Genomic DNA, 26,083 nt, shown 5'->3' on the forward strand with positions numbered 1-26,083 from the left:
TTAAATTGATCTCTCGAGCTAGTGGCTGCGATTTTTTCCGGAGGAGACACAGGGTTTGAAGTTCTTGTGGGGAGTTCATCACTTTTTTAGCTTAATGGGGAAGATTGTTCTGCTTAAATTGATCTCTCGAGCTAGTGGCTGCGATTTTTTCCAGAGGAAGTACAGGGTTTTGGAATTTTTGTAAGGAGTTCTTCACTTTTTCAGCCGGTTCTCCGGCTGTCCAGATTTGTAACAGGTGGCAAGTGCATTAGCCGTCTGCATCCTCCACCGGAGGTCGCACAGGACGCGGTCGCTCAATCCTTCCCGTAAATCTCTTAACTCATCTCTGATTTGGCAGAGATTAAAAACCTCGAAAATCATGAAATTACCCAACCCTGGTACGAACTATGAACAGATAAATAGTAAACGAAGTACGATATGCCACATGTAGCATAAAGGAATGTAAAAATTATGTTTTATGTAGAGGAGTGACAAAATGAAAATAATTACAACAAATAAAAAAATATGAAGAAAATGATCTAACAATCAGGAAGCTAAAAATTGGCTGACCAATATGGCCGTCCTACCTCCCTTCCTTTCTAACGCGCGGTCCCCCTCCCATGGAAGATTGGACTTTGGGCTGCTTCCACGTTTTCATATATCCATGTAGACATATACTCTCACGTGCGATAGCGATTCTAAAGACTGTAAAGTTTAAGACATAACCTAACCTAACCTAGTCATTCTACTTTTACATTTCTAAAAAAATATCACCGGCGATCAATGTATGACGTTTTGATATTACGATGGCCGCCCAGTCGCGAAAAATTCTGAATGCGATCACAAAACGAATTAACAAATCGCCGTTGTTTAATAATGCCACTAGTGCGATTGGAAATGCTACCGAAAGGGCGCAAGAAAAATTAACAACTATGCAAAGTATTGCTTGTAAAAAGTATGATACAATTGTGAAGGTAATGACGTGGGTATTAAGACATCTAATTAGGTTTTTATAATTCCTTAATGTCGCATTATGCATATTCTTTTGAGCATTTTATAAATACCTTTAATTCGTAATTTAAAGTCTTTTATCTCACAGCATGTGAACGGAGCAACGATAATACAAGATATAAATGTTGCTGCCCTGCAGCCGGCAGCACCTCTGCCAAAGCATCTTGTCAATTGGTGGCATTGGTACCAACAATTGACAGGCCTCGATACCATTGAAGTAGCTAAACAGCAGGTAATCAAAGTTCAAGATAACCTTTTCAAATGTCAAGACCAACGGAGAAGTATTACAAGGCAAGCTGTCATGGTAAATGAGAAGTTAAAGGAAATTTATGCGGAGCTTATTCAAACTAAAAGAGATGATCCAAAGTATGTGCAATTGACTATAATGGAAAACAAAGGACTACAGGAACAAGCACGATTACACGGGGAATTGAATTTACTGGAAATTGAAGAAAGAGATCATTTCACTCAGTTAACAACAGCTATTAAAGAATATCATGACAGTCAAGCTATGAATGCTCAAAAATATAAGTATTTATCTATTCTTGCTTCGGCTCTGTTAGCACTGGTATCATTAGCTGGTTCAATGGTATATAATAACAGAAGAATTGTCGATGTTCGCAATGTTATTACAGAAGCACAGAAAAGTAATGAAAAAAGTTTCAGAGATTACTTCTCTTCGTTGGAAAATGCTACAAATCAGAAGTTTAGAGAAGTTATGACGCTCCTAGAAAAACAAACTGAAGGGGTAAAAGCAATCAAATCAATATACAACACTGAAAAAATACATAAGCCGGTAGAACAGGATGTAAAGAGTGCATCTATCGACAGTATAAAAACTGTTGCATCATATGGAAGTATAGTGATTATTGCTTGGTTTATCTTTCAACGATTAACAGGTAATTAAACAGAATGTACATATGAATTCATTAATACAAGCTTTGTATAGTATAATGGGTTGTTATGATTTTGTACCTAATGAACATACAGAGGTATATGTTACATACAATTGATCACTCAATTGCATTTTTATGTACAGCTGACTTTGTAAATTATTTTAAATAAAAATTGTACCAGAATATTGTATGCTGCTATTGGTTTTGTAACTACATAATTTATAAGAAAACTCAAGAACCAGATATCTCCATGGTATTTTAATAAACTAGGGAAAACGACATATAACCATGGCGCAGCATACAATAGATTTTATTAGTTCATTACATGCTAAACATTCATTAATTAAATAATGATATGGTATTAACTCAAAATCTAATGTCGTATATAATGCAGAATTATTTTAGACTTTAAAAATAATTGATTTTCAAAAGTCACATTAAAGGAATTTATGAATCCCATGGTTTCCATTCCATTCCGTCTGGGGTTTTCCTTTCCACTTTAGTTTTCCCCACTTCTTCCCAGGTTGTACTTAAGACCGTTCCACCAGATTCTTGCTGCATATATAACAATAGGAAACAATGTAATTTCTTATAAACAATATGAATAACTCATTCTAAAGATTACTTACATATGATTTAATCATTGCGCGTTTAACATCATCAGTACCATTATCGTAAACACGTTTGAATAGAGCAATGACCGCATCATTTCCCTGCGATGATACCTGTTCCTCTTCTGTTGTTATTTCCTTTTCTATTTTATCCCAATCACAAGTTTTTTTACTAGAACTGGGATATTTTGGTGGTTGACCAGTTGATTGAAGAAATTCTGCAACAATATAATAATGCGTACAAAAAGGTAAAGATATCCTTAATATATAGCTGTATATCTGTTTGTTCAAAAGCTTTCCACAGAAACAGTTACAAACAGGACTTAGGAAATCCCAGCATATAAAAATTCTTAATATCTGTATTTTTTTCCTTAGTCTACATTTTGTTAACACCTTGATCGCTCACTATAAATCAGTTTCCAGCAGGGCTCAAAATCACATTCTGTTATGCTTTAGTTGTGGGTGATAAGACCCTTGCGGAAATATTGCTGTCATTTAGATTTGGGCGAGGTGGTGATCAACATGTTAATTCATAATTTCTTATAAACATACGTATTAGAGGTGGCTGCTCAACTGCTGGTGCAACGGCTGCCCCTTCTAGACTGTTCCATCTGTGTCCATCACATTTTTTCAGTTTTATTTCTATTTTAGATGGTAATACTTTATGCGTGCAACTGTCTGGTACCACTTTATGGGCTAAATCTATTTCCAAACTATAATCATTACCAGATGGTAATTTTGCAGATACACTTAGCTGAAAAAGATATCCATTCATTTAGGCTATTTAAAGAATTTAAGTCTGAGTACTAAAATAGTATACAATAGGCAATTGGAAATATTGAATATCATGCACATGTAACTTACAGTTGTTTCACCATAAACAATTTTCACATCGTCAGCATTTTTTGCCAGGATCGCAATAATTACATGAGTTTCAGTTTGATACCACTCATGCCTTATTTTCGGAATTGGCATCTACAAATTCAGGGTTATGTGTGAATCCTTCAATATTATTTACAATAGGATTATTCATGTATAATACTTACCTGATCATTTGATACCTCCGATATCGTATCTCCACTAGCCATGCCCGTATAATGTTTTCGTATTGGTATTTTACACAAAGATAATCCGTTTTATTTTACGTTTACTATTCTGATTTTCGGACTTGTTTAACTTACGCAGAAATGCCAGTACGCTCGCGTCATCTGTCGGTGGTTGTTTTAATCAAGGACATGTCACGTGACTTCTAATTTTAGCAGCGGGAGTTTCAAATTGCCTTAATTCCACCTGGAATAGTTTAAAAATGATCTTACGTAACCCAATAAATATTTTTCGATACTTTAAGTAACTACTAGTTTTTATAAAGGTTCTATAAAAGTCATGAGTTTATGTTGAAGTTTTATAAGATTACTAATTGGTTGCAAAGTTCTATAGAGGAAATGTAAAATTACTAAGAAGCCAATAGCTTTAAGTTTTACAAAACAGCGACAGAAACATTTCCATTAGCAACTTTAAATCACATACAGTAACGGTTACAACCTTTACACATTTATAAAATAAAAATTGTTTACTGGAAAACGAATTATGAAACTTCGTTCATAAAGAATAGGTTTAATAAGATTTAATGTTGATTGCTTTTCTATTCTTCCTCAAAGACGGAGAAAGTTTCTCCTGTATTCGGTATTCCATAACATTAGGTTATCTGTATATACACTACCTAAACCTATTACCGACGTTCGTTTTTATATTGACAGCTGTGTCGAATTATATTGGGTACTGTACCAAATGACATATTCCACCTGTCGTTTTCATACAATAATTACAAAGAAATCGAGGTAAAACTCCAGAAATCTTCTGGATTCGTGCTTTCTGGGGCCCTAATTGACTGCAGAGGGACCCCCTGCGCCATCTGTGATTTCCTGGTCAATTCAATTTTCACTCTGAGACCTCGTATTCTCATCGTTTTAGCATAGAAGCGCATACAACACTTTTTTTGCCTTTATCCCGTTCAAATGCGAGTTTACCAATTACCAGAGTGTTCTAAATTGTCGTAAAATTGTCCTGACCCTTTCGATTCTCATATCAGAGCCCTCGATAATTGCACATTGATCGAAATATGAGAGCTCGACGCCATTTTGGTTCTGGTCTGAGCTGAGTTAAAAGATTTTTTTTTAAATCCAAATTTTGAATGTGTCAGGACAATTCTTAGATGATCAGGAGTGATGTGTCAAAGTTTTGGACAGTTTGGTCTAATACCCTTAAAAAAAAAAGTGTTGTATTCGAGTCGACTGATTTGAAGACGGTTTCACTTCACCTTAACTCATTTTTGACTATGGAAACACGTGTATATGTATGGTCATATGTACCGGCAAAAATATTATAAATTGATTTCAAAGATGTATAAAACAATAAATGTAATTATTAATTGAGCTAAAGATACGTACAAGATTATTTCTAAAACCAGATTCGACGGGCAGTATTTAAGTGGTTTATTCTCTCTTGTTTAAACCATGTATCTACATAGAAGTCTTTTTTTCTTAATAGAGCGTAGCGATTTTATTAACGATCCTGTATCTCTTATATTGAACTGATAATGCATTATTCATTCAGCACACTTTCCTTTACCAAGAACTTTTTATCCTCATTTTTAATCGTTTGTACTACATTCTTTACGTATATGCAATTCCATTACAGTATACAAGAACAAAACAGACAATACAGAAACCGATGCAACAGATGATTCAACATTTGTTCCTCGAATTATTTACAACTAATCCATTGATATTCATAAGCGGGAGGACCGTTATAAAGAATAAATCTTTTGTTGGCAAAAATTAACAGATATGGCAAAACCTGTACATTTGTGTGAATGTTTGTATACGGTTTTAGTTGAATTTCAGACAGAAATGCTCAGAGGGGATTATTTAAACGACAGGGATGTTTATTTTAATATGTCTGCAAAAGGTAATGAGCGGTAACGTCGGAAAATAATGAAAATATAGACACATATGTGTACATGTGCGTCCAGAGTAAATACAAAAACGGGCAGCCTTGTTCATGTTTTTTTTTTTAATCTACAGTAATAAAAACAATCAACCCTAGTAGCATAGAATAATGTCTAAGTATTTCCTTATAATCTTTGCTAAATATCTCAAGCGACAGATTCTTTAATATTTCTTGCAGATTTCATTCGAAGATATCCGAAATATTTATTGAAAATCTCAATGACATATTTAGTTTCAATAATTTATACACATATATAGNAGCCAATGAGAACACTAGAGAAATTTCCATAAATGGCCGTCGCAAAGTCGCTAAGAAATACACGATAATCATAGAAGATTTATGAACCATCCAGACTGTTATTATTTCACATCTTACAAATAGTAATAAATCAAATCGACAAAAATGGTAACACAAGTCGGCTGTGATTACATGTACTCCACACGTCCCATATCTGAGTCATATTTTAAACACTGCCATATTGCACGATCGAGATACAATTTTCCCAGAAGAATCCTTTGTATTACTCCTTACTAACGTGACAAGGAAACGTGGGGTCAGAATTTTCCAGAAGAACCCATAGAGTGAAAGCTACTTGTGCCGTTTCCTGCTTGACAGCTAGTAATTACCGGAAAAGAGTTAACAATTTTTTTTTCCTTGCATAAAATGAACATTCTCGTTAGGACGAGGCATTTGGACAAGATTTCGTAATTCGGTTCAGTTGCTCCGTGGACTCGATTGGGCTAGGCCACGGTCCGTTTGCACAGACTGATTGGGCACATTTAAATAATACGTGAGGCAACTTTTGACTACCCTCGACTCTCGCATAACAAATCGCAAGGTTACCCCTCTCGATATTATACATGCACCTTCTTCGAACAGTCACCCCTTATCCGATTATTCAAACTTACGTACACTTGGTAATAAAATTCGAAACACCTCGTGTTCTCTCGAAACTTTTCCAACCACGTGTCCCTAGTAGCTTAGAATAATTTCAAAATATTTCTTTGTAATCTTTGCTAAATATCTCAAGCGACAGATTTTTTAAGATTTCTTGTAGATTTCATTCGAAGATATCCGAAATATTTATTGAAAATCTCAATGACATATTTAGTTTCAATAATTTATACACATATATAGAAATTATACTTTTTGATTTATGAACACGTAATAAAGATACACTTTTTACTTCACAACTATTATCGGACACTTCATTTGGTATCAAAAAGACACAAGAAATTTTACTAATATTTTCGTTTCGCCATTTCATTATGGGAGCAAAACGTATGAGTTTAATTTAAGTATTTTTCAAACGTTTATAATGTATTCGGCGGATAACATTTAAAATATACTTGTATTAAAATGAAACGAAATGTTTTGTATATCTGGCGGATAAAATATTATGAAAACACGTGGAGCTAATATTATGTAAGTATTATAGGGATAATATTCTAAAGTAAACGTTTTGGAAATATTTCAAATGTCTGGTATATATTTACAAAATGTACGACATTCGTTAAATACATAGAAAAAATATAGGACAAATATTTTGTGCTACTGGGGAAGCGTCAGAGCTCAAGTTTCTCCAAGAATTCTCGATAATCGCGCCAGGGGATTACCTTCTTTAATTACATCGATCAAAGAGGAATTTATAGAAATTACGTGTCAGGGATTAAGCGATCCCGAATTTCTTGTACACTTGGATGTTTCGAGCCGAAGACTTCGAGCCTCCGACCGATAAGGATAAGCTCGGCTTGTCAGTGATTTCATAATTATTCGGTATGGCGATTTCAGAGACTGGTCTACAATTATTCTACCTCGTCAGATAACCTCTCGGACCCGGTTCCGGTTGGCTAATCGCACATACATGTCGCCAATCGTGTACAGGCCCATAGGTGCGAGAAGGTGATCATGTTTGCGGTGGTACTTTCAGTCGACTGTAAACTCTCGCACTGGATTTAACCGGATCGAAATTCAGTTTTAATCTCGACCTGGGAATGTTGCAGTGGCTCATTTTTCCACTTTCATTCCGTTTAATTCACAAATGATCAATTTAGACTTGCAAGTTTCGTGGGAAGCATTAAACTAGGTTCATGTATTCTAGATCATTTTTAATCTCGACCTGGGAATGTTACAATGGATCATTTTTTCAATTTCATTTCGTTTAATTTATAAATGATACATTTACAATTGTACGTTTCCTGGGAAGCATTAATGTTCATGTATTCTAGATCATTTTTAATCTCGACCTGGGAATACTGCAGTGGATCATTTTTCCACTTTCATTCCGTTCAATTCATGAATTATCAGTTTACAAGTGTACGTTTCCTGAGAAGCACTAACATCTGTTCATGTATTCTAGATTATTTTTAATCTCGACCTGGGAATGTTACAATGGATCATTTTTTCAATTTCATTCCGTTTCATTCACAAATGATACATTTACAATTGTACGTTTCCTGGGAAACATTAACATCTGTTCATGTATTCTAGATCATTTTTAATCTCGACCTGGGAATACTGTAGTGGATCATTTTTCCACTTTCATTCTATTCAATTCATGAATTATCATTGCAAATTTCCATTCCAAGTTTCAATTCAACAATTTACCATTGCAAATTTCCTGGGAAGCATTAACGTATGTTCATGTATTCTAGATCATTTTTAATCTCGACGTGGGAATACTGTAGTGGATCATTTTTCCACTTTCATTCCATTCAATTCATAAATTATCAATTTACAACTGCAAGTTTCCTGGGAAGCATTAACGTATGTTCATGTATTCTAGATCATTTTTAATCTCGACCTGGGTATACTGCAGTGGATCATTTTTCCACTTTCATTCCGTTTATTTCACAAATTATGAATTCACAATTGCAATTTTCCTGGGAAACATTAACATCTTTTCATACATTCTAGATTGCTCTAGTCCAAAATAGACGCAATAATGGAGCATTTAATGAAAAGATGTCGCAATAAGTATGCAACAAACTTCTAATTCCGTTTGATTTGGCCTGAGAATCGTCAATTTGATTTCGAAGTTTCCTCAGAATCGGTTTTGCGTCTCTCTGAGCATTTTAGAAATGTATAGGACAAAGAGGACACGAACGTGAATCATTTAATCGAGATATCGTAATGACTGCACTTTGCGATGGGTGATATTTTTTAAATGACTCTCGTTTCTATGTGAAAATCATCTATTCGCATTCCTAAATCTCCTTGGAATTGATTTCGTGACTTTTTACATTTTAGAAAAGTACGGGTCAGAGGGAGCACGACCGCGGGTCGTTTAATTAAGAGATATCACAACGGGTGCACAATGCAATGGGTGATGTTAAAGTGTAATGCCGCTGCAGGATACCCTCTGTACCCTTCCTATCTCTCGGTTTATTCATTCTGGGAAAATTTCACAATACCGTGTCATTTGTCACTGTTGCCAGAACAAAAGCCGAGCGCGATCATTAACTGATCTCCTTTTCAAATCAGTTGGGAACAACTAATGCCTAGTTGGAGTACGGAGAGTTGGACTTCGGTTTCACGTCATAGTTAGTAGGTTTGTTCGCGTTGACTGCACTTTCTACACTTGAGGGTCACGAGGGTACTACACTTTTCTTAAAAAGTGCAGAAGGGTAGATACACTTTCGTCGACGTCCCAAACGCCAGCAACCTCACGAAAATCCAAGATGGCCGATTTAGTACTGCGGTACGCGATTGTGAGGTTATCCGTATCGGGCGATGATAAATACGAAAATGTAATGCTTCCTCCAGCCTTCCTTCTTGGGCTGTCTCCTTTTCTTCAAATCCTCCAATTCGTTCCATTACCTTGTAATTGTAGAAGATGAAAATTCCTTTCACGAATTTCAGGTATCGAGGATCAATAAGGGTCAGAATATTATTGCAGGAGAATGAAAAACAATTTAACTACGACAGGGAAAATTTATAGTTTAGTTCATTCCAACTGCGGTTAGGTAGTAATACATAATTATTGTAAATTGTTTCAAACATTATGTACAAAACTAAAACGCTAAATCGTTCTATACATGAAGAAGATGCATTAATAATTACTTCTATTTATATTACGTTGAGACGTTAGCATAAATTTTGTATTTTCCTGTTTGTTGGTCTTTTCAATTTTGAAATTTGCCGCCAAATTCGCGGGCTACCCTTCTTGCCCTCGCTCGGGATCGAGGGTAGAAAGTGTAGAGAAAGTGTACACTCGGGGTAGATGCATTTGCAAAACGAACAGCGACGTCTGCGTCACTTCCGTCAAAACGAACGCCAAAGTGTACACTTTTCGTAAAAGTATAGAAAGTGTAGGCGAAACGAACAAACCTAGTGTCAAGTTTACCGGAAGTTGCAAAGCTCAAAACCGCGTATGTGCCATTGTACTCGATCTATTATCGTGACAACGAACCGTTAACGAAATTAGTTTATTGCTAATTTACCTTCTGATCAGAGAAAATGTGAGGGACGAGTAATTAACGAAATTAATATGTAACAATGTATGGGAATTTTAATCACGTTTTATTCTCAATTTTAATCTCTTCTTAATTTCTTCAATTTTAATCTCCAATATCTAAATCTTTCGAAATTTAAATTAATCAAAATTCTGATTGCGACACGAGAAATTGACAGGGTGATGCAATTCTATAAATTATACCGCACCAGCGAATTTGTAAAAAGATATGTCACTATCAGATGATCTCGGGGGAACCCTTGGTATCAGGGAATTAAACAAACTGGCCGTTCAAACGATTCCGTTTTCAAAGAATTCGAACTATGATCCCCTTTCGTAATTCGTCAAAGAATGAGTACACACTCGCGTGTCACGATTAGCAACTTCCATAAAAAATCTTGAGTAATAATGTGTCGAGCCGGAGAGATACATGCGCGGCAAATGCAGATAATTACTCTCCCGATTATCTTTGTTTACGACGGGTGTCATTTTCTGAAGTAATCCGGCCTTTTGCGGACAGTCATCTAGAATTATTTAACGAATATTTTTGTTGCTTCGGCAGCTCGTTGAATTTGACCCATGACCTCTTTTCGCAATCTGCTAAAGGAGGAATATGAAATATGTTTATAACGATCGGAAACATATTTCATCCTTTGGGCCCGACATTTTTCAACGACCCGTAGAGTACCAACAAGAGTTACAAATGACCCCCAAATTCAATCGTTTATTAAATATTTTAACACAGAATTTTGATTTTAATAGTAACAGAATTCAATAGTCAAAATATTGGGAATGATTTTTCAACGACTTGTTGAGTACCAGCAAAGATAACAAATGACTCCCAAATTCAATCGTTCATTAAATATGTTTTAATATAGAATTTTGATTTTCAAAGTAGAAAAATTCAATCGTCAAAATAGTGGGAATAATTGGGAATCATTTTTCAATGACCTGTTGAGTGCCAGAGAAGGTAACAAATGACCCCCAAATTCAATCGTTTATTAAATATGTTTTAATGCAGAATTTTTATTTTAAAAGTAACAAAATCTAATCGTCAAAATATTGGGAATAATTGAGAATGATTTTTCAACGACCTATTGAGTACCAGCAAAGCTAACAAATGACCCTCAAATTCAATCGTTTATAAAATATGTTTTAATACAGAATTTTGATTTTAAAAGTAGCAAAATCCAATCGTCAAAATATTGGAAAGAAGAGTATATGAGTCCGATTACAATATTTTTATTATATAAATAGAACTGGATGAATGTAAGAGTCCGAGAAACCGGAAAAGTGACTTTTTTGTGTTTTCCAGATTGTTGATTTTATTCTGCACTTTAATTAAAAAAGACGTATAGTTTTTTAATCTATAAACTTCCGTCTGTATGGCTATGAAAACGGTTTGTGTATCCGTTCCAGAAGTACTTACTTTGCATAACGAAAGTACTTTTCGCCGAATTAAAGGAATTAATTTTTTGTTGGCAATTTCTGAACAATTGCACTATGATAACATACTGCTACTTTTTTATCCTATGCCGAACTGATTCATCGGATTCAGGAAGAAATTTGGAATCTGACACTGAACGTTCAATGCAATTACTCTCTGTGTCGCTTATCAGCTGTTCCAATTGCGCAGCGTTTTCTATCTCTGATGTAGCGTCATCTGTATCAGACAACTCCTATAGGAGCTTGGTCTTGATTTCTAGAAGGCATCTTTTACCATTAAAAGAAGATGCAATTACTTTTACAAAACTATCTGTAATACTTACCAGATTTTAACAATTTTTCCGCAAACATCACAGAAACGCAATAAGGCTTACCTGCTCCAAACCGATTTTTACCCCGTATTTCCTAATAGATATTTTTATTTTCACTTGAATAATTACATTGTCATTAAAAACACTTTATTGAATACATTTAACAAATATTTGTATCAATATCTCGCTCAATTTTCATCTAATTGAACCTACCGGGGTCATAGATGACCCAGCAAATGCTTTTTTCTCAAAAGCCAGGCGAAAACTAAATTCATGTTTATTCTCCTTATTCATTCCTTTAATTACAAATATTTTCTCGTGCGTTTCGGGAAGTTTCCTGCAAAGTACTTACTCTTCCGGTTACACCGGGTCACTGGCGATCTCACTGGTGCCCAAAGGGTTAAAACTAAACATCATCTTCGGAGAAAAATGGAAAACCTCCCTTTGGATTTCAGCCCATCATGACTTTCAAAATTGTAATATATGTAATGTTCAAAGGACCATGTAACATATGTATCGCAATATTTATAATAATTATTCGGCAAAACGGAACAACTCAATGCAGTTATTTCTTTGACGAAGACAAAACTCATTTCATTATTTAAATATTTATCCTTCCAATACAAGGATTTACAAGGCCAGTATTTATTAGGTCTGACAATGTATTCGATTGTTTGTTTTTCACTTTACAATTGGTAATCGGCAATTTGTTTCCTGTACATACAAGAATTTATCCCCCATACGCACTAAATCACATAATCAGGAGAAAATTCGAGGAAACGTAACGCACAACCACAGTATCGTTGCAATTACGGCGATTGCGTTTGTTTTGATTTCCTTTGATCCATAAACAACGTTATTTTACACTTTTTCGAGATTAATCGTCGTCGATTCGAGCCTCCTTCGGGCTTGTCTAACTCCAGCCAATAGGCACATTGATACGTGCTGAGCCTCCACGTTATCAATTTCCAGCGATTTCTCTTATCAGTCGCTTAATTATATTTAAAGCTAAACGTTTCGAGTTATCGCAAATTCTAGCTCGGGGAAAAACTGGAGGCGACGATAAGTTTAAGACGATCACTGCCCCTTTTCGCAATTTTTATCTCGATTGGCAATTTATTTTTAGCAATTATCCTTGTTATGCAAAATTGCCATTTGCAACGATGTAACACATAAAGGAAATAATTCAAAGGCAAAATGATCGGAGGTCCATGTTCATTGCCTAAACAACTGATACGGCTAGACCAAGATTGTTCCTACAAACAGTGGACAGGAACGGCACTTATTCAAGGATCATAGAACGGAACACTTGAATCCATTTTATATACGTCTCCTTGAGGATTATACATATGGTTTTACACAATAAGCCAATTAAGGTGACGTGAAACGCGTCGAGGAACTTGATCGACATCGATAAAGAAGATTTTTCTAAATGCGTACGTTGCCGACGTTGGTTTTTATATTGACAGCTGTGTCAAATTATATTGGGTATTGTACCAAATGGCATACTCCACTTGTCGTTTTTGTACAATAATTATAAAGAAATCGAAGTAAAACTCCAGATATCCTCTGGATTCATGCTTTCTGGGGCCCTCATTGACTGCAGAGGGACCCCCTGCGCCATCTGTGATTTCCAGGTCAATTAAATTTTCACTCCGAGACCTCGTATTCCCATCGTTTTAGCATAGAAGCGCATACAACACTTTCTTTGCCTTTATCCCGTTCAAATGCGAGTTTATTAATTACCAGAGTGTTCTAAATTGTCGTAAAATTGTCCTGACCCTTTCGTTTCCCATATCAGAGCTTTCGATAATTGTATATTTATCGAAATATGAAAGCTCGGCGTCATATTGGTTCTGGTCTGGGCCAAGTTAAAAAATTGTTTCCAAAAATCCAAATTTTGAATGTGTCAGGACAATTCTTAGATGATCAGGAGTGATGTGTCAAAGTTTCGGACAGTTTGGTCTAATACCCTTAAAAAAGTGTTGTATTCGAATTGACTGATTTGAAGGAGGTTTCACTTCACCTTAACAGTAGTTTCGCCTCCTACATGCAGAGCTCCGAAATTTAATCCTATCGATGATACGATGCGCTATCTATTTCTGTTCGGCTAGGCCGATTTTTTTAGTTCTTTGTCCAGCATGCGTGAATGTACTTTTGTCTTCCGTGGTTTGTCCTATCGGCGAGTAGGTAGATAAAATGTGTCGAGTCCACCTGATTCAGTCGGTACAATGATCGAGTGTTTCCGTCATTGTATCGATGCTTATTACGACAACTGGCCTGACTCAGATCTCATTACTGTGGGAGCCCTGGTCAACAAACGTTCATTTGTTTGTAGCAAGAATCTAGAGCTTCGATCGAGTTCCCCTTAATGGCGTTTCATCATTTCTCGATCAGGAATTAATGAGCCATCCATGCAGTTTATTTATTAAAGCTTTATACCGATAGCCACATTATTCGCATTCGTTGGAAATCCCCGATAAACTGCCGAAACGCATCACGCCATCTTATGGATGAAGCCGCAGAAATGATTAATATTCCTTATGCAACTTTGATTAGCGCTTTCCCCAATTCCTATGAATGTAATTATAGTGAGACCTATGTATGCACAATGCTTTGAAATAATGAAAGAAATTAGTAAATGAAAACGTTCATTGACTGATATAGGGAGAGTATGAATTAATAAAGGAGGTCTGTCTTTATATTGTCTTTATTGTCTTTATAGTATTGTCTTTATAAGTGCGTAGGTCGATTTGGAATCTTGTAAATTAAGCGAGGCGCAAAAGTTTGCCTCGTGAAAGGAATAATTTCTGCAAAATTAATAAGCCTTCCGCTAATTGCATTATCGTTCTTCAAGAAATGTCGGATTTATCGGGCCCAGACATTGGCTGGACTACGAACCTCATTATTTCCGACATATAGTCAATGTGTATGCTTCGTGTCATTCACCAGTACATATGTTCTAGACACACTTATCCTTTGTTTCAATATCGTGGAAAACGTCGGCGAAGTACTTGGAGCGAAGCTTAAGATCGGACAAGGTGCCCGCGTTTTATTGCACATTTCTAACAATTACAATTATATTGAAAATATCCAGAATGGAATGACGAAGAGGAACGAAATGGTGATGAAACATGTATACATGTTGGCCACCCCGCCTTTGGTACGTATAAGACCAAATGATGAAGACGCAAAACGTATCCGCGATGAAAATATTAATATTGACTTTTAAGTGAGATTACGTAATTAAGTGGAGCAATACTAAGAGGTTTCTCACAAATGCAATTTGTTGTAAATGATAATTACCTCCTCGCGGGAGTCAAAATTTGCCTGAAATCCGTATGCAAGATGTTTCTGCGATGAAAATACCAATGTTGACTTTTAAGTGAGATTACGCAATTAAGTGGAGCAATACTAAGAGGTTTCTCACAAATGCAATTTATTGTAAACGATAATTACCTCCTCGCAGGAATCAGAATTTACATGAAATCCGAACGCAAGATGTATCTGCGATGAAAATAGCAATGCAGACTGGTAGGTGGAATGATGCAACTAAGTGAAGCAATACTAAAAATATTACAAAAATATCGTTTATTGTAAACGATAATTACCTCCTTGCGGAAACTACAATTTTCCAGAATTCCGTACGCAAAATGTCCAATTTGCGATGAAAATGCCAATGTTGACTTTCAGGTGAAGTGATGCAATTAAGTGGAGCAACACTAAAAAGATTATAACGAATGCAGTTTATTGTAAACGATAATTACCTCCTCGCGGGAACCAGAATTTGTCTGAAATCCGTACTTCGGTGCGCGTTAATGGTGGCTCTCCGGGGAGCACAACGCGGATAGGAGCATCAAGCCGGACGACGGAGCTGCGTTTTCGACGGGCGATAATGAGCTACAGGGGCCTCAAGTGGCACCGAGGCGAGTAAATAAGCCACACGTGGATCAGATAGCGAGCGAGCTCTGAAAAATAGAAAACGCAGAGGTGCCGACGCCAGTTTGGTATAAATCCCGACCGCGAGTGGGTCGAGCGCACGGCAGCCCGTGTCACATTTCGCCGATAAATCGGTCCCTCTCCGTCCTCGTTTGACTTTAATCCAAGCCAAAGAGCAGGGAGTAACGTTCCAAGGTGAACCCAAGAGGAATCGGCGAGTCCCGAGAGAAAAATAAGCCCGGAGAAGGAGTCCGTGTCGCCTACTGGTCCAGCAGGTGCAACCGGTTAGACGGTTCCGCCAGCCGATCGCACCGCGCCTTCGCCAGTCGATTTTGCCCAGAACCGCGGACGGCATTGCCGTGGAAAAGTTGGGTCATCCTCGAGGAGACATATCGAGGAACCCGTAGATCCGTTCCAAGTGGGAGGGAACGATCTCTTCGGGCGTTTTGAAAAATAGAGAAACGCGCAAGTGCGCGGTCGACCCGCCAGCTCGCGCAGAGAGTCCCGCTCGACAATAGCCCTCGACGGCTTCCAAGTGGAATCGAAATTTTCTAGCGACGGTGGGAGAAAGGTAACGCGATCCAGGTGGGGTGGAACGAAGTCCGCGGGATCGCGAGAGGAGAAAAAAAAATAATAATAACCGAACGGCAGGAGGGCGCAGCTTGAACCGATCCAGCAGGTGCAGCCGGTCCGGCGGTTTCATCGACTGTGATCGAAGTTCACCGTCGTCGACTTTGTTATACCAAGAACGGGGGTCCACCCCCACTCGGACTCGACGGAAATTGTTCCGCGGTCTCAGCCAATCGGCTTTTTCGAATTTCCGGGGGCTTGTCTTCTAGGAGGCTTCTCCTAAACGGTCTCCTTCATATAAAAGCCGGGGCCTTCAAGGAGAGAACATGACGACCGCCAGGTGGCAGTTGGTGGCCAATTTCCACGTTTCGGTGGGACATTGTCCAATCGCTAAGGATCTTGCTTCCTCCCCGAGGAAATTCTTCAAGGGAAGACAGTTCTCGACCATATCCGCGGCGGCCATTAGATGCGGAAAATCGCATTTCGTTCCTCTTGAATCGAGGATCTCCAGCACCGTCAGCTTTTCGGCTTTGACCCACCGAGGATACTTGGGGAGGTTCAAGATGCCGTCCTCGGTGGACAAACTTTATACACAGTAAGTACACGAACTGCGATTGATCATGTTACGGAACGAATATTTACGTTGACATTAAGGACTTACATGCAGTTATCGTAGGCGAAATTCAAGAGTTTTTTTTTTCATAGCTAAAATGCATTTTTTAATCGGAAACAGAGCGTGATTTCGTAGTACAATTATCGAACTTAACACATTCGCGACCGGCAAATTTTTTCCGTTTCAAATACTGAGTACCGGCGAAAATAATGAAACTCTGAAACTGGGTGCTGCAAACTTGTATCGTATGTCGTTATGGACGTGATTCACGTCAGCGGCAATCAGGAATAGAATTTAAAGTGACGTAAATTTACGTCACCGGCAATCAGGAATAGAACTTGAAAACACGTGAATTCACGTCAGCGGTCGCGAATGTGTTAATACGTCATTCTTTTTTCTCAGGTTATATTAAAAATTCGCGAGGTACAGCAATTCTTCGCAAAAGTTTCTTTTTTTCTTTTTTGCGGTGACCACGATGTCTTAAAAATTATTTCACCGGTCGGCTTGAAATTTTTAAGGCTCATTGTACACATGAAGGACTGCTGAATGAACCAAGGATTTTTCGAAATTCCGACTTTTACCGATATGGTAGGGGTTTTACTGCAAAATCACTTTTTTCGTCTTGTAACATTTTCTTTTTTCCTTAATAAAACAGCAAGTTTTCGTAGAAAAAAGGATCCTTCCTTCGTTTGGCAGTCCTTCATGTTCAGAATGAGCCCTAAAAATGTCAAGCTGATCGGTGAAACACTTTTTGAGATGTCGTGGTCACCGCAAAAAAAAAAAAAAACTTTTTCAGAGAATTGACGTACCTCGCCAATTTTTGAATATATCTTGACAAAAGGAATTGTATATTAAGTTCAATAATTGTACTATGAAGTGACGCTCAGTTTTCGATTAACAAATGCATTTTAGTTGTGAAATGAAATTCTTGAATATCGCCTGTCACAACTGCATATAACCCCTTACATAAAAATAGTACATATATACGTATATTTAAGGCACGTAAGTACGTATTTTTTTTTTTCTCAAAGAGTGTAAAAATTCGTGTATAACAACAGAATCTACAGTTTCCTGACCCTGTAACTCGTTCGTCCTCTGTCACGAGAGACCGAAGCCAAACGGAGTAAATTAATTTCCAATTGACCCTCAAGAAGCCCTGCAATAAAACCCCAATTACTGTCAAATTCGAGAAAATGTCCAAATAATGCTCTCCGTGACTGTAAAAATACTTGGCCTTGTTAATAGCTCACTTCCGAGTCTTGTTTTTTTTACTTGCCTCGACAAGAGACTCTATTTTAATTTAATCAGTAATGTAGTCGCGGGTATCTGGTGCGTTAGCTGTATTTCCACGGTCAACATGTTTAAGCAACGTCTAATCGGCTATTTCCGTGACATCCATCGGCATTTTAAAAGCATCCACCAAACTAAAGGCCTTCGACTAACTTTCGTTTTCTCATTGCCACACGGAGAAAAAAGTGTTATAATTGCTACAATTGGGATAGATATAACAGCAATCGCTGGGAAATATAAGGAGAGCAGTTCTACAAAGTAATGATTACTCTGCTAAAAATGTCAAATGTACAATTTCATTGTAGTACACATTATTGCTAAGAATGATTACAGTTACAACGATACGACAGTTATATTTACAATCGTGACAGCATAAACTCGTCAACTGAAACAACAGTTACCACATAACGTGTGTATATGATAACGTTCGCTAGTGTACCCTTTACTGTTGATACGTGTAGAAAGTAACATGCAGCACCGCATTTATTACCGTTGGGGTAGCTAGAAAATACAATAGTAACATGTGTATATTACAGTCAGCTCATGTAAAAGCTACCATTGACAAACGTACATATATGTTGCCGTTGCTGCATGTAAAAAGTATCATTGTAAACGGTATTCTTTCCTGTCGGGAACTCGGGAAATCACTACAGATATAATACATTGAAAACGGTAAGTATTTGTTTTATGTAAAGCTTACCTTGGAACGATTGTTGTAGGTTTTCTAACCTCTACTCCTGAAGTTCATTTTTTACAAAGTCATCCATCTAGTCCCTTAATCAACCTATTACAATGAATTGAAAAAGTAAAACTCGATCTTAAATTAGATCGAAAACCGAATTTCGAAAAGGACCGAATGATGTGGCTACCGAAGTCACAATGAATCTAACAATTCGCAGGACTGAGCAACTAATGCATGTTACGACCCGAATGCTTCTCGCGCTGCGTCTTAAACGCACAATAGGAACAATAACGTTTCACGCTTGTAAAAATTACTAGTGCTACGGTATATTATACGGTTTTTAATAGAGTTCTTGTTTTTAAAATTTACAACTGTGATGGTCATTTTTACACGTGCCTTTGTACGTGTAATTTTTACTTTCCAATGTTGTATATGTAATGCTGTCAAATGCAAATATAACTACAATTTATTTACAAGAATTCTGCAGTTAGTGCTCCAGCCGCAATGGTTAAAAGGACAAAAAATTGTAATTACATCTACAATAATTGTTGTTAAGGTTACAGCAATACTTTGACCCGCGAGCATATGTAATGATTACAATATTATTTTTCTGCGTGCAGGGTGTCCAGCGTAATGGTGAATTACACTACGAAAAGTTCCGCTTCTTTGGAGAACGCTTATGACAACGTTGCTGGGGTGCCCATCAGCAACAAACCGAAGACCCCTTTGGCTCCAAAGGTCCGAGCTTACCTAGAAGAATGCGTAACTTTGTGTCGCCCTGACGACATTTACATTTGCGACGGTAGTCCTGCTGAAAACCTGGAGATGCTGCAACTGCTGAAAAATAATGGGACGATTAAACCTCTGCCGAAGTACAAGAATTGGTGAGCTGATGCATTTTCGTTTGTTTTGCCTTCAGAACAGGTAACCTTTGAACGAGAATTGGAATTCCGCGTTAAGACCGTCTTATCTACCTAAATAACAGAGATAGAACGCTTCTGATTAGCGTCACCAAATTATAAGTGCGTTTGTATTCATGTGATAACGCCTTTCCTCCTGATTTCAGCTGGTTAGCAAAGACCAACCCTGCGGATGTTGCTAGGGTCGAAAGCCGTACTTTCATCAGCACCGAAAACAAGAACGAGACTATTCCGACCCCTCAAGAGGGAGTCAAAGGTATCCTTGGAAATTGGATCTCTCCTGGCGACATGAACCTTGCGATTCTGGATCGGTTTCCTGGATGCATGAAAGGTAATCATTAGAGATGTCGGCGTGCACGTAAACACATTTTCTTATGACATTTAGACCGAAGAAAATGTTCGAGGAATTTTCCCTGCACGCGGTGAAAAGAATTCTCTTAATCTATCAGCAACAAAGTTGCCCATTTCATTCGTCATTATGGTTTAGGTTTTATTTTCGCATTATAGTTAATGTATTAAGGTGATATGAAAGCGTCAGCCTATATATATCGGAGTAGTCAAATCGTTGAAGAAAATATTTGCCGAATTGGGTGTACCGATTTGTTTTAAATTATACCACGGGAATATGGAGGCTCTAAAGTAGGTCCTGAAACTCATGAAATTTTATTTTTCATCCCAAATTTATTTACTAATCATGGACTGGAATCAACATGGCGAGGACTGGGCACGTTTTCGATGTTTTACCCGTTTTGGAGGCTTTGAACCGAAAATGAAGAGTTTCAGGACCTAGCTCGAAGAATTTAGAATATCGTAGGAATGGAATATTACCGAGTTAGATGGGAAAATACGGAAATACTATTACGAACGATTGCAAGAGAATCCTGGATTGTCCAGGGGTTAAGGTGAAGTGAAACACATCGAGGAACTTGATCAACGTCGATAAAGAAGATTTTTCTAAATGCTTACGTTGCCGACGTTCGTTTTTCTATTGACAGCTGTGTCGAATTATATTGGGTATTGTACCAAATGGCATATTCCACCTGTCGTTTTCGTACAATAATTATAAAGAAATCGAAGTAAAACTCCAGAAATCCTCTGGATTCATGCTTTCTGGGGCTCTAATTGACTTCAGAGGGACCCCCTGCACCATCTATGATTTACAGGTCAATTCAATTTTCACTCCAAGACCTCGTATTACCATCGTTTTAGCATAGAAGCGCATACAACACTTTTTTTGCCTTTATCCCGTTCAAATGCGAGTTTATCGATTACCAGAGTGTTCTAAATTGTCGTAAAATTGTCCTGATCCTTTCGATTCTCATATCAGAGCCCTCGATAATTGTATATTGATCGAAATATGAGAGATCGACGCCATTTTGGTTCTGGTTTGGGCTGTTAAACATTTTTTAAAAAAAATCCAGATTTGAATGTGTCAGGACAATTCCAGATCAGGATGATCAGGAGTGATGTGTCAAAGTTTCGGACAGTTTGGTGTAATACCCTTAAAAAAAGTGTTGTATTCGAATCGACTGATTTGAAGGGGGTTTCACTTCACCTTAACACATGTTGTTAGAGCAAAATTTAGTTGCAACTAAACGTCACAGATGGCGACGTTGGTCCTGAACAGTCGTTAGAATAATGAATTCACGGTATTTCGACAGTTTTACATCGCTCTCCATCATTATTTTACCGAAATGACATATGGAACGCTTCAGTTCGTAAAATTATCAACGTAGACTGTAAAAGACTTCGACATATATATAAATGTCGGTAACGTGACGCGCCAGCTTCTGTTCCCACTTAACATATATGAATTTTATTTTTTCGACGTCGATTAAATTCCTCAGCGTCTTTTATATCATCTTAACGTTTTTAGGTCGAACGATGTACGTAATCCCGTTCAGCATGGGCCCCGTGGGATCTCCTCTGTCCAAAATTGGAATCGAAGTCACCGATTCTGCTTATGTAGTCTGCTCCATGATGATCATGACCAGAATGGGTGCACGCATCTTGGAAGCTCTAGGAAACGACGATTTCGTAAAATGCCTACATTCCGTTGGTTTGCCGAAAAAGGACTCCACGGTCCAAGTCGATTCTTCCTGGCCTTGTGATCCCGAAAGGACCATCATCCTTCACAAACCGTCTACGAATGAAATCGTTTCTTATGGCAGCGGATACGGTGGCAATTCCCTGCTGGGAAAGAAGTGCTTAGCTCTCAGAATCGGCTCGACAATCGCCAGAGACGAAGGCTGGCTTGCGGAACACATGTTGGTGAGTTTATCATCAAATAATGATATTATTCCGTGACATCGAGACCTTAAAACTCGCGGGGGGTCTGGGTGAAATGTTGCTATCAGAGAGGCTTTATCTTATCTGGGCCAAGAACTGGCTTCGGCATCAATGTCCATGGCAAATAATTCAAACTGTCGACCCTGGTTCAACGACAACAATTGCAAGATAGGAGACCTCATGTTAGGCCGTAAAAGTTATTGTAAAGAAAATATTGCATTATGGTTACATTTAAACATTCGTCCTTCCCCGGGTAGATAATGGTGAAATGCAAATGTAGAATCCGGTAAATGGGAAGAAGTAGACGTTTTAAATCGGAATGCTTTTAACAATTATTCGTTACTGAAAGTTGTGGGAAAATATATTAGTATTCCATTGAGGAGATCCTGAAATCGATTCAGATGATCGGATCGATTCCAACGCCGGTCGGGTAAAGAAAGAAAAATAGGCAGCTACATTATCGGTTCTCATGGCGTCACTTAAAAAATATTAGGAAATATCCTATCGCGCCCTCTGTAGGCAACGCGAAGTACTGCAAGCGGTTACTTACTTCTTTCTATTTCATACTGAAATTCCAACAAGTTCGGATACATTTTTGACAATCACTCATCAAGTACCGTTCAATTCCGTTTTTTTTTTCTTAATTTATTATATTATAGTTTATTTATTATATATTTGAAGGCTTTCATGTTATTCGCGTTGATGACTTCGAACCAAATATTGTCCTTCTTTACCTACATTGTAAGATTTTCACGCATGAGTGAGACGTGTAAAACGAGTTCATAGATTTGATCTATTTCTTTCATTTTAAAATTGTTTCGAAATGGTTAATTAACGATTTACTACGGTTTTATTTTTTTTTTTAATAAAAGTACGGTCACCCCAAATGTGAGCAGGTCCCATATGCTTTTATTTGGACATAGATTGGTTGCTAGTGACAAATTGAGTGATAACAGAATCTGCACATTTTCATTCTTTTCGCGATTCGCAATATGACTTGGATAATCGTTCTATTCATCTGTTGGTTATCGATCATTTTGGAAAAGTATTTCTCATTTTGTCCAGGACAAATGTCCTTTTTTGTGAACTCGTAAGTCGTCTTTCAGCTGGTCATAATAGGAAGGTTCAGTATCCTCTTAAGGTATAATGTTTTATAGAACATCCGTTTATTTTTCGTCGGTAACGGCGTTTCTTCGATGACGTCTTACTCTATTTGAAAACATGTTAAATGAACTTCTCGCAGATGGAACATATCATGCTTTTGATGAAATTCCAAATTTTAGGCGTGGTAATAATAGGAAGGTTCAGTATCCTCTTAAGGTATAATGTTTTTTTAGAACGTCCGTTTATCTTTCGTCGGTAACGGCTTTTCTTCGATGACGTCTTCCTCTATTTGAAAACATTTTAAAAGAACTTCTCGCGGATGGAACATATTATGCTTTCGATGAAATTTCAGATTTTAGGTGTGACAAACCCAAAGGGAAAGAAGCGATACATTGCGGCAGCCTTTCCCAGCGCTTGCGGGAAAACAAATCTCGCAATGATACAGCCGACTCTTCCGGGTTACAAAGTGGAATGTGTCGGTGACGACATTGCTTGGATGAAATTTGATGGAGAAGGCAGACTTCGCGCCATCAATCCTGAAAACGGGTTCTTCGGAGTTGCTCCAGGTACTAGTATGGCAACAAACCCGAACGCCATGAAGACCATCTTCAGTAACACACTGTTCACTAATGTGGCTTCCACCAGCGACGGAGGAGTTTATTGGGAAGGTCTAGAAAAAGAAGTGTCTGAAGACGTGGAGGTCAGTAAAGATGCTTCTCTGAAATGATCGCTTCTCTTCCCGAAGAGAAATTCGTAAGGAGACAACGGTTCGGTTTCAGATCGTTGACTGGTATGGTAATAAATGGACTCATCAGTCAACCAAGCCAGCTGCACACCCGAATTCCAGATTTTGCACCCCAGCCAAGCAATGTCCAATTATTGACCCTCTATGGGAAGCACCGGAAGGAGTACCAATTGACGCCATCCTTTTCGGCGGTCGTAGACCGGAAGGGGTTCCTTTGATTTATCAGGCAAGAAATTGGCAACACGGTGTCTTCATTGGAGCTAGTATGAGGTCCGAGGCGACTGCAGCTGCGGAATATAAGGTTTGTACGATCATACTGGAAACAATTTAAGGTGAAGTGAAACCCCCTTCAAATCAGTGGATTCGAATACAACACCTGTTTTTAAGGGTATTAGACCAAACTGTCCGAAACTTTGACACATCACTCCTGGTCACCTAAGAATTGTCCTGACACATTCAAACTTTGGATTTTCTTCTTCGAATGAAATCTACAAGAAATCTTAAAGAATCTGTCGCTTGAGATATTTAGCAGAGATTACAAAGAAATATTTAGAAATTATTCTATGCTATTAGGGGAGGGTAACACAATCGTCAGATTTTTCCGGCATTGTCATATTACATTTCGTAAAAATGGCCTTTTAATTAAAAGAGAAAAAACTAAAAGGCGGTAACAAAAGAAGGTATGAGTATGGCGTCTTTTAGCAGCGGTCCGATCATCTTTAACTAAAAGTTGTTTAAAAGCGCTGCCAAAAGTGAGATATATGAGTGAGGGCCTAATTCTGTACAACAGCGGACATGAATGCCTCTCCTGCAGATACTGCAGGGGAGGCAGAGACTGCATCGCCTATGCAGGTTGGGAGGGCATTCATGTCTCCCAGTGTACCTAATGAATGAACTACGTCTTTTAGGGTAAAGTTATAATGCACGACCCTTTCGCAATGAGGCCGTTCTTCGGCTACAACTTCGGACATTACTTGGACCATTGGCTGAGCATGTCACGAGTGAAGAATGCCAAGTTGCCCGCTATTTTCCACGTGAATTGGTTCAGAAAAGGGTCCGATGGGAAGTTCCTATGGCCAGGATTTGGCGAGAATTCCCGAGTACTCGATTGGGTTCTGCGGAGGATAGAAGGAGAAGATATCGCCACGGAGACCCCAATTGGACTGATTCCAAAATCCGGATCCCTAAACCTGGAAGGCATCGAGGAGAACTTAAACATGGAAGAGCTGTTCAGGATACCGAAAGACTTCTGGCAGAAGGAAACTAAGGACTTGAAGACCTTCTTTGACGCTCAAGTTGGAAAGGACCTTCCCACTGCCGTGGCTGTCGAGCTAGACAATTTGGAGAAGAGAATCGCCGAAATGTAACAGACTGAGGCCAATTAATATGGCTTAATATAAGGGGTAGGAGAAGACGACTATCTTTTTCTATTTGGTGAGAGATTGTACGAATTTGAGGGAGAGTTTATAGTATAATAAGGATGAAAACAATGTCATGGGTAAACTAAGAGAGTATTTCGTAAAGCGCCCCACAGGTTTTCGATTTTTTATATAAATATAATTATATAAAAATTACAAAAACGGTCGGTCGTTCACTATAGTATTGTTTTCAAGGCAACGTATACAAATTCAAACTCCGTTCAATTGCTTTTGTGTGATAGTTGATACGACGTTGTGTAAATATGTACATAGTATTGCGTGATCACAGATTCGTTGTTGGAGGCTCGATTGAAAGGGAAGTATTTTAAACGACATTAAATTACTACTACAAGTAGAGTTTACGAAAGGAAGGTCGAGTCGACACTCTGTCCCATTCTTAAATGTAAAAGGTACATAGGTAAAGGAAAGTACGCTGTCACTACTTTGTATCGCCAGCACACAGTGCCATGATTTTTCGTATTATAGAGATATTTATACAATAATAAAGACCGATTACAGTTGCACCAGTTCTTTCGTGTGCCTTTCAGGTTTTCCTATATCTTTTATTTACTCATTGCAACAATCATCCGTAGGATATATGTCAATACGTTGATCAAATAACGAAAATATCCCGTATAAGTACATATATATATTTTTTTAAGAAATGTAATTAAGGTGATATGAAAGAGCCTATATATATATAAGAAGTCAAATCGTTGGGGAAAGTATTCTCCGAATTGGGTGTACCGATTCGCTTCAAAATTTTACCATGGGAGTATGGAAGCCCTAAAATAGGT

The 26,083-nt window shown here is 37.9% G+C and overlaps 3 protein-coding genes across 3 annotated transcripts; 2 read left to right on the forward strand and 1 right to left on the reverse strand.

Moving 5' to 3' along the window:
- Positions 1 to 390: 390 nt before the first annotated feature.
- On the forward strand, positions 391 to 1,944 carry LOC105703175. Its single transcript, XM_012431346.2, has 2 exons — positions 391 to 953; positions 1,079 to 1,944. Exons 1-2 carry the CDS (start codon positions 786 to 788, stop codon positions 1,895 to 1,897), a joined length of 987 nt encoding a protein of 328 aa, XP_012286769.1. The 5' UTR covers positions 391 to 785; the 3' UTR covers positions 1,898 to 1,944.
- Positions 1,945 to 2,058: 114 nt separating this feature from the next.
- On the reverse strand, positions 2,059 to 3,706 carry LOC105703176 (protein SGT1 homolog). The gene is made up of 5 exons (XM_012431347.2): positions 3,544 to 3,706; positions 3,362 to 3,472; positions 3,050 to 3,251; positions 2,516 to 2,715; positions 2,059 to 2,441 (listed from the first exon to the last, which is right to left on the reverse strand). Exons 1-5 carry the CDS (start codon positions 3,583 to 3,585, stop codon positions 2,334 to 2,336), a joined length of 663 nt encoding a protein of 220 aa, XP_012286770.1. The 5' UTR covers positions 3,586 to 3,706; the 3' UTR covers positions 2,059 to 2,333.
- A 10,021-nt stretch (positions 3,707 to 13,727) lies between these two features.
- On the forward strand, positions 13,728 to 25,813 carry LOC105703174 (phosphoenolpyruvate carboxykinase [GTP]). Its single transcript, XM_012431345.2, has 7 exons — positions 13,728 to 16,820; positions 19,431 to 19,694; positions 19,877 to 20,061; positions 21,607 to 22,001; positions 23,476 to 23,823; positions 23,903 to 24,169; positions 24,777 to 25,813. Exons 1-7 carry the CDS (start codon positions 16,552 to 16,554, stop codon positions 25,233 to 25,235), a joined length of 2,187 nt encoding a protein of 728 aa, XP_012286768.1. The 5' UTR covers positions 13,728 to 16,551; the 3' UTR covers positions 25,236 to 25,813.
- The last annotated feature ends 270 nt before the right edge of the window (positions 25,814 to 26,083 follow it).

This window comes from Orussus abietinus, unplaced genomic scaffold (genome assembly GCF_000612105.2).
Source record: "Orussus abietinus isolate OABI.00-Male unplaced genomic scaffold, Oabi_2.0 scaffold678, whole genome shotgun sequence".
Lineage (NCBI taxonomy): Eukaryota > Metazoa > Arthropoda > Insecta > Hymenoptera > Orussidae > Orussus > Orussus abietinus.